The following is a 12,343-nucleotide window of genomic DNA, read 5'->3' as shown; positions in this document are numbered from 1 at the left end:
TGGTTACTTAAAATTGTAGACTAGAGACAGATCAAATCACAATTTCTCCTCACGATGGCGCAGTTTGCTATTGTTGCTGTTGAACTTTGTTCTACATTTTACAGGTCTAGGATGTCTTCCAGCATTGCTATTTCCCAATCACTCTGCGTCAAGCCTGCTGAAGTTCCTTAAAGTGCCTTTTTAAAAACTTTTGGTTCAGTGTTTTTATTGTTTTGAGTGTGAGGGGTGTGTGAGAGGGGAATTTTCTGTTTTTTGTGTTTTTGAGAGCTGCTGGCATTTCATGAAAGGTGGTTTTTTTGATTTTATCATGGAGAAAACAAAAACTAGTTTTTATTTGGCTGATTTGTTGGTGCATATATTGCTGCATGGCTTAAACTCAATGTTGTAGTCTCGACTGATAGAAGGTTTAAAGTGAAAAAGAAGGTTAAGAGTTTCTGGTGTGTGTTTATGGTGTAAGTAAATAAACATTTCTCTGTAAAGGTTATTTTATTCATTTTATTTCATTTTCCCCCAGGTGTGTAGTGTATGCAGTGAAAGTGGTCTGGTCCGTGTGGTTATGGAGGGGTTTTGGGCTGTGTTTTTCCCTGTGCTGAGGGTCTGGTTCACCTGTTTGGTGGTCCTGATCATGCTGCCTGCCATGTTTGGGATCTCGCTTGGCATCACTGAGACCTACATGAAGATCCTTATCAAAACCTTAGAGGTAGGTGAGATGGTAAAAATGTGTTAATTAAAATAAAGATGAAATAAAAAAATTATATTATAAGAAAAACTTTAAAATTAGAGATAATCCTTATCAAAATGAGTAAATAACTGAAATAACTAAAACTGAAAAAAGTAAATCGTTTTTTAAAAACTTTACATAACAGTATTATAAGAAAAACTTTAAAATTAGAGATAATCAAACTATTAAGTATTTATATAGTTGTATTTACTTGCTCCACAAATGAGACAACTTTCCTTTCTGTCACTGATGTCACTTAAGCTGTGCTATAGGATGATATTAACCAATAGTCAAATTTTTCTTTTCACGTTTTGTCTTTCTCCATTCTGCTTTTTAAAACCCAGTTGTCTTCCTATCAGCTCCTAAAAGATAAAATCAATTCATGCTCTATATTTTTTATTTATTTTTTCATTACAGAAGTAGTATGGGCTATAAAGCCATTCAATTCACTTTGGCTTCCCACTGATTTTAATCACTCTGTAGCTGCAAATAGTAGACCTGTAGTAATACATTTGTGAAAGCACAAATACTTCATCTAGTCTCTCAGTTGATATGAGCTCATAAAAACTGCATGTATATTAATTACACATGATTTAGACGTACGTTTTAAAAACACTCCAGAACACTGCTTGACATGCTAAGTCTCCCAGGACACTAGGCTGTTGCACACTGTCACCAAGGGGAAATGAAACCGTTTTGTTGACCAATGAACATTGTGGCATAATCAGATGGTATATATTTCTCAAACTGAAATGTGAAATGTGCCCTTTGGTCTTAATTGTGATTGATTCTGCAAGTTTAAAGCATAGTGTCAGGAACAAATGGAATCATACAGTATGTATTAAGCTTTGCCTGGTGTTTTTGCAGTGGGCAACACACAGAATCCAAAGGGCGAGTAGAGCAGAGGAGATACTGAAACATTCCGCATCAAATGGTGAGTTTATACAGCTGCAGTCACAAACACATCTGGATCCAGGTGTTCTGTAACCAAATAAAATAAAATAGGATCTATACCCCCTCCCCCCTCAAATCTAAATTCTGTCACCTTGTCTCTTATGCTCACCAAGGCCGCCAAAATTACAGTAAAAATTATGAAAAATTATTACAGATTAAAATAAATGTTTTCCATCGTAATATATTTTAAAATGTGATTAATTTTTGTGAATGAATTTTCAGCATCATTACTCTAGTCTTTGGTGTCACATGATCCTTCAGAAATCTTTGAAGTTTGCTGATTTGCTGCTCATTAAACATTACTTATTATTATCCATATTGAAATCAGTTTAGCCTTATATTTGATACATATATTTCAGAATTCTTTGATAAATGGCTCAATAGAATGGCCTTTTTTTTTAAACTGAAAACTTTTGTAACATTATAATTATGTCACTGTTTATCAGTTTAATGCATCCCTGATGAATACACATATTAATTTCTTGAAAAATAAAAATTAATGACTCCAAACTTTTAAATGGTAGTGTATACCGTTTTTCATATCCATGCTGCTCTGTTGCAATCTCCAACAAATACTGAAAAAAAACACCATAAATCACTATGAAAGTGTTTTATATGCCTTGTTCATTGTATATTAAGTCATATGATAACTTTGTGTGAGGAACAGTCTGAATTCTAAATCATTATTGACAATATCAAACTTACAGCGATAAGCCGATGGATCATTTTTTAAGCTGAATGCAAATGAGATCTTTGACGTGTAAGATGTCTTAAACCTCAGTCTGTTCCTCACCGTTTAACGATTACTCAGGATTTCAGTTTTTGCTTTTTAATGGAAAAAAGAGCTGCTGTCTTTTCTATTTCTTTCCAGGTTCTTGTAAAAGTCAACAGCATTGTTAGTTTTGCTGCACGATATGATCGTTCTGTGGTTTTATTTTTTTATCTCTCAGCTTATCTGGCTACTCAAGTACACAATGACTACAGTTTCTCTCTCTCTCTCTCGCTCACTCGCAGATGCTCACAATGGACTTTAGCCCTTCTTTATCAGTTACACCCGGCATTAGATTTATGAACACTCTTTATCAATACCTCACTGATCTTCACTGATTAATCAGCATCTTAGCTGATGAAAGCGTTACTGATTATACCCAGTTATAAAGTGTGTCTTGTTTGAATGTGTTTCTTAAGATGGCACAGAATGGGCACTGTAATCGTTGTGCTTGCATCATGTTAAAGCAATAGTTCACCTAAAAATGAAAAGTCTGTCATCATTTACTAAGGACACATTAAATTGCTCAAAAGCGACAATGAAGACATTGTTGCAAAAGATTACTATTTTGTATAAATGTTGTTCTTTTTTAACGTTCTGTTCATTCAAGAATACTATAAAAATTTGAAAGATTTCTGAAGGATCATGTGACACTGAAGACTGGAGTAATGATGCTGAAAACTAGATAAAATAGATCACATTTGAAAATATATCCAACTAGAAAACTTTTAAATTGTAATAATATTTCATAATATTACAGAGTTTAAAAGCAAATAAATGCAGCTTTGGTAAGTATAATAGACTTTCATTATTAACCAGCACTTTTGTCTGTGTGTCTCAGGTTTAATTCAGCGGGATAATTCGTCTTTGGAGCAGGAGATCGAGGAGTTGCGTCGGGACAGGCCAAAGTCGGCCGATCATGGAGACTTCACTCTGAGCGACGTCCTGTACTTCACCAGGAGAGGCATCGAGAGCATTGTGGAAGACGATGTCACGCAGAGATTCACCTCAGAGGAGCTGGTGTCCTGGAACCTCCTCACCCGAACCAACAACAACTTCCAGTACATCTCTCTCAGGCTCACTGTACTGTGGGGAGTTGGCGTGGTCGTGAGATACTGCATACTGCTTCCTCTACGGTAGAATACTATTTCATTCCTATTTTATAGCTGGCAAACTACTGTTCAAATGCATTAAATTGATCAAAAGTGACAGTAAAAACATTGTGTTATATTGTTATTTCTGTTTTTAATAAATGCTGTTCTTTTGAGCTTTTTATTCATCAAATAATCCTGTATCGCGCTTTCCACAAAAATATTAAGCACCACAACGGTTTTCAACATTGTATATAATAATAAGAAATGTTTTCTGAGCGGCAAATCAGAATGATTTCTAAAGGATCACGTGACACTGAAGACTGGAGAAATGATGCTGAAGATTCAGCTTTACATCACAAGAATAAATTACATTTTACAATATGTTCAAATAGAGTACAGTTATTTTAAATTGTTTTTACTGTATTTTTAATCAAATAAATGCAGCCTTGGACTTCTTTCAGAAACATTTGAATGGTACATACGTATATTTGTGAGATTCAGTGCTTTGTTCTTTTCTTGGCAGTGTATTGTAAGTCACTATTTGCAGTCTGAAAGCAGAAATTTCACTGAAAACCATGCACATGTTCTTCTGTTATTGTCACTGTCTGTAGGATCACACTTACAGCTATAGGGCTGAGCTGGTTGGTGATTGGCACAACAATGGTGGGGTTCCTCCCCAATTTCAGGTAATGCTTTAGTGCTGTTATCAGCTTCACAAATGCAAAAATAATTCATAATTGACAATTCCAGTTGTTCTCTGTTGGTCATAAGCCTAATTGGCTTACTATGCTATAATTTGCAATTTTATTTGTTGTTTGTTGGTCTTATTGGCCTTTGAAGCGCATTATGTATGGGATGTAGAGTATGTTATGAAATATTCTGTTGGCAGTGTTTTTGTACTCAACCTGAGGCATCTCTCTCACTTTTTTATTGTATGTTAAGTACAGTAAATTCAGTTTCCAAGACTTCACATTTCATATACACAGTATATACACACATTTTAATTTGTAGTTTTATTTAGTTTTTCTTTCATTTTTGTAATTTTGTAAACATTTCTATTTTTAAATATTTCTATTCAGGTTGCATTTAAGTTTAAATGATTTTTTATATAATATTCAATTTTTTGTTGTTCAAATAGGTTTGTTGTTCAAAAATATTGTTTTACATTATTTCTTAAAAAACTTGATGCCAGTTATGGCTAATTGCATGGTATCACAGTTTTATTCCTAATAATAATAATTCAGTGTTAAGATTTACATCAAAAGCCCTTTATTTGCAGAATAATTTTTAATCAGTGCTGAATGATGAAAAATGAACTTTAACCCTTTTAACGGTGGACATCTAATTATGATGTTTAGTCCATTTTTATAGTTGTTTTTTTCTGGGCTTGTTCGTTAAAGTGTTGTTTAATTCTAATCACATTGATTACAAACCTCTGTTGTTTCAGAGTGAAGGGTTGGTTGAGTGAGTTGGTCCACTTGATGTGCTACAGGATCTGTGCAAGAGGCCTTTCAGCTACGATTCATTATCACAACAAGTGAGTTCAAGGCTCCATTTAACAACAACCGGTCTGATCAAGTAACAATCACATGGTTTAGACTTGTACAGACACTGTGGCTCTGTTCCAGAACCCAGTGAGCTGACTTTCTACACAGGCAGTAACTGAAATGACTCTGTGGCTGTCAGCTTTTCTGTGTGTGTAAGTTGTGTGTTAAATGAATCTAATAGCGCAATACTAATTGTTTTTTCAGACAGAACAGGCCTAAGAGAGGAGGCATCTGTGTGGCTAATCACACTTCACCAATTGATGTCGTTATTCTGGCTAATGACGGCTGTTATGCAATGGTGAGTGAGATGAAAATAACTCTTCAGTGCAATGGTTCTTAAATCTTGGTATTTTCTCTCTCATATAGGGTTGTACAAGTTGGTATGCACTTTTATCTTCTTTTTTAATTGTATATTGCACTCAGGAGTGCAGTTTTACTTGATATGATTTTGAGTGAATATGACTTAAATTACAATCGTTTTTTCCCATTAAGCAATCAGATCATTTCAGAAGATCAGGAATGGCGTGCAACTAATCATATAGACTACTTTGATGATATTTCTTGTGCTTTTTGGAATTAAGGTTACTGTCATCAACCTCTCATTTCTGTGATTAATGGATGAACATGTCAAAGAGGTTTGGAGAGACACAATTAGTATTTTGGACACTTCTTATTGCTTCTGCAGGTTAAAACAATTGTGCAGTATAATTTTTACATTATTCATTCAGTCATAAATAAATAAGTGAATGAATGAACAAAATAAATAAATAAAATGCAAATAATTCATGTTTTTCAATAATGTATGTTTTTTTTAATAATATTAAAAGTAATATTGATAAAGAATTAATTTATTTTGGGATTATTTTAAGAGCCATATTTGAATACTTAAAGTGTTTTGTTTGTTATTCATCCTATAAAAAACATGTAGACTAAAATATTTTTCAGGAATATTAAATATTGTATACAATAAATTATTATTTTTTTAGATGTTTTAAGAGGTATATTTGAATACTTAAAATGGTTTGTTCTGTTTGTTGATGTTTTTTCAGTTAATAATCACTAAAACTATATATGAAGTTATTAAGTTATTAAGTTATTAATCACTAGTTAAGTTATTAATCACTAAAACTATATATGAAGCTGAAAGAAAATGCAGTTTTTTTTTCCAATAATAACATAATAGCTAAATGAATACATGTAAATGATGTGGGTTTATTTAATGAATTTTGGCAACATCAAAAAACATTAGAAAACCACTGCTTCAGTCACAGAAGAATTCATTCTCTGCCTTATTAACACTTAGTTCCAAAGTAAAAAATTAATTGCTCACAATTAAACAAACCCTATTTTTAAAACAGGTAGGACAGGTTCATGGTGGTTTAATGGGAGTCGTCCAGCGTGCAATGGAGAGATCTTGCCCTCATATCTGGTTTGAGAGAGCAGAGATGAAAGACCGCCACCTAGTGACACAAAGGTAAAACAACAATAATGATGTTCTATTAATTGTTAAATTAAGCAGAGCACTACAAATATATACATATTTTTTTTTTCATGATTTTCAAACTTTTTTTTTTTTTACGTCTATTTCATTTCATTTTTCTACAGTATAAATCTGCATATATGCATGCATATATTTCTCCGCAGATTTTCTTAGACAACATACCTCCCTGTTGCATGCTGGGTCATGTCTGTCTGAGTCAGCTGCTATGTGCCTCACAGCACAACAGAAACACACTTATTTAAAACTTGAGACTTGAGCAGCATTGGAAATTACATTTGCACAGACACACAAATACTTGTACATCCATAATATAAGTCATCTTTCATACATAGTTACGGGAACTGATTTTGCCATCCAAACCCCACTATATTTTAATCTAGAATAAAAAATAAAATTAATTAAAATATCATGTTTTCATTATGTATGTTTTCCCCCAAAGAAATCCACAATTGATTTCTAACTTTCTATTAATTTCCATGCTATTCTACCTGTAAATTTAATCAAAATTAAATGTAGGGTTATATATACATATATATATATATATATATTATATATATATATGTGTGGTGTGTGTGTGTGTGTGTGTGTGTGTGTGTGTATATATATGTATATATATATATTATATATATATATATATTATATATAATATATATATATATATATTATATATATATATATATATGTGTGTGTGAATATAAATATTTATTTATATTTTGATTACACGCTGGTCTATTCATCTTTCTTGTTTTCTCTCCCTTCCAAGTTAAGAGATCATGTAAATGACAAAACAAAGCTGCCTATACTCATCTTCCCTGAGGGTAAGTGCATAATAACAATGAGAAATAACACACTGAGATACAGTTTCAGTCGTATTTCAGGTCCTGCTCTACAGTATTGTCTCTAAAGCTCAACGGTTGAAGTTTAATACTTGCACCTGGTTGCCCCTGCAGGAACTTGCATCAATAATACATCAGTAATGATGTTTAAAAAGGGAAGTTTCGAAATTGGAGGAACTATATACCCTGTGGCTATAAAGGTAATATATCAGTACTTGTCTTTTATGCACATTACCTGCTGTAAGGAGGCAAGGTAATTTTTACTGTTTTTGTTGACTTGAAAAAATGCATTGTAGTAAGTTGCAATGTGAATGATAATAATGATTCTCTGCTGCGCTGCATTTATTTGATTTAAAATACCGTAGTAATATTTTGAAATGTTATTACCATTTAAAATATTTTATTTAATTTTAATATATTTTATAATTTAATTTATTACATTATATCCTTCACTCATCACACTTATATGCTGATTTTCTGCTCAGATTGGTGCTCAGTTATTAATAATGGTTACTCGTTATTTTTGAATTATTAATGCTGAAGTTAAATACTTTTTTGGAAACGGTGACACATTTTTAAAGATTAGTTGATTAACAGAAAGTTAACTGAACAGCACTTATTTGAAAAAAAAAAAAATATATATATATATATATATTTTGTAACAGTATACATGTCTTCACTGTCACTTTTAATCGGTTTATTGCATCCTTGCTGAATAAGGTAAAAATTACTTACAAAAAATAAATTACCCAGAACTTCTGAATGGTAGTGTATTGTAGTTTCTATAAAATAAATGAATCAGTAAAAACTGTTTTCAACATTGATGAGCAGCAAATCAGTATATTAGAATGATTTCTGAAGATCATGTGACACTGAAGACTGGAGCAATGATGCTGAAAATTCAGCTTTGATCACAGGAATAAATTATATTTTTTATTTTTTTCAAATTACATTAAAATAATGTAAAGAATGTTAAAAAAATCTCAATTACTCCTAACTTTTGGCCAATGGTGTGTGTGTGTGTGTGTGTGTGTGTGTGATATTATACTATATTATGTTTGTAATATATCCTTTAAATTATTTTATATACAAATATATTCTGTAGCAACTGATTAGTTTGATAATTAATAAAAAATAATTATTACAAATAAATAAAATTAATAATAGAATTATCATTAATTAACTTTCACATACACATTTAAAACAATTTAGTAACATACAAAGTATATTGTGTTTTGGTCCCATGTTGCAATAAACACGTGTGTATGTTTGTTTGTATTTTGACCTACTATAACCCTCATGCAGTGTCTCTGTGTGTGTGTGTGTGTGTGTGTGTGTGTTATATATAGTATGACCCTCAGTTTGGAGATGCTTTCTGGAACAGCAGCAAATATAGCATGGTGAGCTATCTGCTGCGGATGATGACGAGCTGGGCCATAGTCTGCAATGTCTGGTATCTGCCTCCAATGGCGCAGAAGGTAGTGTGAAATAGCCGTAGCTTTTTGTAGAATGATGTTGATGTAATTAATTAGGCCCTCACTGACTCATTTCCTGTGCGTACAGGAAGGAGAGGATGCTGTGCAGTTTGCCAACAGGGTGAAATCAACCATTGCACAACAAGGAGGTTTAGTGGACTTGGCCTGGTGTGTAAAAGAGTTTGTCTTTAGCTGTCTTGCAGCTACAATGATTGAATTTAAGTTAAAGGTTTCTTACTGTGTGTCTCACAGGGATGGGGGTCTGAAGAGGGCAAAGGTGAAGGATTCGTTTAAGGAGCAACAGCAGAAGAAGTTGGTGGGTGTTGTGGTGGGTGACTGAACACAAAGATCTTCTCCTTCACCAATCACTGGAAATAATGGTGGTGGGTGATGACAGCAGTGACTGAACACAAAGATCTTCTCCTTCACCAATCAGAGCGAGGCTGGTGGAGTGATTGGGAAATGAGCGACACCTGCTCCACTCACCGGTCTCGAGTCCCACGGAGGAGATCGGTGAGTGGAGCAGGTGTCGCTCATTTCCCAATCACTCCACCGGCCTCGCTCTGTTCCCACGGCTCTCGGCCCCGCCCCACTCATCACGTCAGCTTGTTGACAAAAGTACAGGAGGGCCTGTTTATACTACTGCTGCTTAAATACGTTTGAAAGATGTTTATAAATGGGGGATAAATCAGAAGAAGTATGCATTGCAAATGCTATAGATCCCAGTTTCATATGGGCTGCCCTGCTTTTCTGTGAAGAGTTGCATTTGCCAGGATATTCATTGGGTGAAAAAGCTTTTGTGTTTTAGAATAGTTTTTGAATTTAAAATGTATAAAAAGGACAAAATTATAAATGTGTGATTGGGGTAATATTGAGTTAAGGACATGATAATTTATTTTTCAGAGCAAATAAACTTTTGTGTTTTTTTAACATTGGTCTCTTGTCAGATATGTCTAGTATGGTGATTAATTACTGACAAAATTTAAATCTATCTATCTATCTATCTATCTATCTATCTATCTATCTATCTATATATATATATATATATATATATATATATATATATATATATATATATTTATATATATTTATATATATTTTTTTTTAACTCAGGGTTCCCACAGCCATAGAAACCTGGAAATAGGGGAAAATTATGATTATTTTCTAGTTTCTATTTGTTTTTTTTTAAACTTCTGAAGTGAGACAGCATTGGTTAATACAATAGAAAATGTCCCAGTAGGGCATACAGATTTCAATTTAATCATCAATTATCACAAAACATGCTTATTAAATAGAGGAATATATATATATATATATATATATATATATATATATATATATAAGAAAAAGCATCCTGCAAAGAAACAATGATAAGGAAAAAAATATTGTTTTTTTAATAATATATATTTTTTTCTAGTATGTAATTTATGTGCGAGACACAGAAAATGTTAAAGAAGGTAATGCAGATTTCAATTTTATCAATTGTCACAAAATGTCTCATTAAACCGGAAAATATTCCGAAAAAAACATACTGCAAATAAACAATGTTAAAGAATAAATGAATGGTATTTATGCTCAGATCTAAATTATTTAATTAGCTAAAAGTTCTTCTTAGTTATAGCAATCTGCCAAATGTTTTTATTACCTAAACAATCGTAAATTACTAGAGAGTTTGTGGAAATGCCTGTAAAATGTCAGTGGCCGTTTGCTTTTGTTTTTTCACTTGTGATCAGGTCTGTCACATCTATGTATACTTGAGTACAGAGTAAAACTGATTACAAGCAAGTAATGACTAACCAAACACAACTTCTTATAAGTTCAATATCTGAAATCTTTTATTTGATCTTGGCAGGCTTTAAACATTGTTCAGCAGCTGAAGCTTCACGTTTTATTATCTTCACATCTGTTTTAGAGGTGTTGGTGTCTAGCTGTGTTTTACAACACACTCAACTGAACCATTTGCTCATACTTGTCACACTTTCTCTGTGTGAACAGTCCAAAATGCAAAAGGCACTATGGGTAAAACAGTTTTTCTGCCTGTGAATCCAGCACCATATTACAGTATACAGACTGAATCTGCTAGTGCTGTTTTAAGTTTATTTCAAACCCCTGTTTCACAGATTTAGCAAAATACTCATTTAGTGTTGCTTTAAATGGGCCAAAATATAGATTCGTATTTTTTCCATGCCTAATGTTTATTTTCAAACCTGAACTTATGAAGTGACACGGAGTCATCATCAGTTGTCACATAACACCGTAATAAATAGAGGGACAAAAAACATATCACAACTAAACAATGTTAAGGAATAAAAATAATACTGTTAATACAACAAAATCAATATGGCATTTAAATTTGCATTTTCCAATAAGTTCTATCCGCTGAAATAATTATGACTGGCAAGTGTTTACCCGTGAGGTAAGTCTTAATGATTCTCTGTAGGATAAGCAATGTTATAACATAATGCACGTGGAGGATTTTTTGGATTCTTTGTCTTCGTTATCTTCAGCATCTGCCCCAGTCCTGTGTTTAGTATCTTTTTTTGGACTAGGAACTGAACACACAGAAAAATATGTAAACATTACCCACATCTGATAAGTTTAAGATGTATTTTTAATTTATTTGATTCTCAATGTCTTGGACGTCTTACCTTGTTTGGAACGTCCCTTCCCAACACCACTGACGTGCGCTTGGCCATTATTTGCATTCTGCATGAAGAAAGCATGTTTGTTATAACTTCTCAAATTATTTGCAATACCTATTTTTAAAAAAATATTATCGGAATAGTTCATCCAAAAATTAAAGTCTTCATTTATTTTCCAAAAATGAACAAACTTTCATGAAAAGAGCTAAACTTGACTGTCTCAGTTCCTTTCTGGTTTCATTCAATTTGAATAATAACAATTTCATTTGTGTGTGTGTGTGTGTGTGTGTGTGTGAATTATTTCTTTAATGTATGTAACATACCATCAGAGACTTTTCAAGCATCACTCTTTTCTCTTCTGGAAGGGTTCTGTAATACCTGTGAATGGATACCCAAATTATATAATTTATAACAGAGCAACCCAACCTTTATTTACAGATAACAATCAGTCTGCCATATTTCATTATAATAAAAACTTTTGTCTTGTTTAATGTATTAGAAGTGTAGTATATAAGCTTAACTCACCTCTTCAGATAAGAATCCTGATTCCCATCCGTCTCTGTAGCATGAGAGGAGCCAGACATCTCTCCAGCTACATATTAATAACACAATGCACTAAAACACTTCATTTACACCCAAAACAACCAAGAGAGCACAAGCAGGCCTTGAACTAATATATGTATTGTTAAAATGTCATAGATATAATTTTTGTTCACCCAAATAACCAGCTGGTCCTTGTCCTATACTGCCAGTGGAGGTTTGTGTTGTTGTTTCCGTAGCAACAGGGCCCCATATATCAGAAGC

The 12,343-nt window shown here is 32.9% G+C and overlaps 1 protein-coding gene across 1 annotated transcript; it reads left to right on the top strand.

The window, feature by feature from the left end:
* The first annotated feature begins 230 nt into the window (after positions 1-230).
* Positions 231-9,237, top strand: agpat9l (1-acylglycerol-3-phosphate O-acyltransferase 9, like). Its single transcript, XM_042723152.1, has 13 exons — positions 231-286; positions 511-700; positions 1,589-1,655; positions 3,286-3,580; positions 4,150-4,224; positions 4,986-5,075; positions 5,290-5,383; positions 6,444-6,559; positions 7,349-7,404; positions 7,537-7,622; positions 8,772-8,900; positions 8,986-9,065; positions 9,150-9,237. Exons 2-13 carry the CDS (start codon positions 557-559, stop codon positions 9,235-9,237), a joined length of 1,320 nt encoding a protein of 439 aa, XP_042579086.1. The 5' UTR covers positions 231-286; positions 511-556.
* The last annotated feature ends 3,106 nt before the right edge of the window (positions 9,238-12,343 follow it).

Source organism: Cyprinus carpio, chromosome B5 (assembly GCF_018340385.1).
Source record: "Cyprinus carpio isolate SPL01 chromosome B5, ASM1834038v1, whole genome shotgun sequence".
In the NCBI taxonomy this organism is placed as follows: Eukaryota; Metazoa; Chordata; class Actinopteri; order Cypriniformes; family Cyprinidae; genus Cyprinus; species Cyprinus carpio.
Note: the sequence above shows the minus strand (reverse complement) of the source record. Positions and strands in the feature narration are given on the sequence as shown.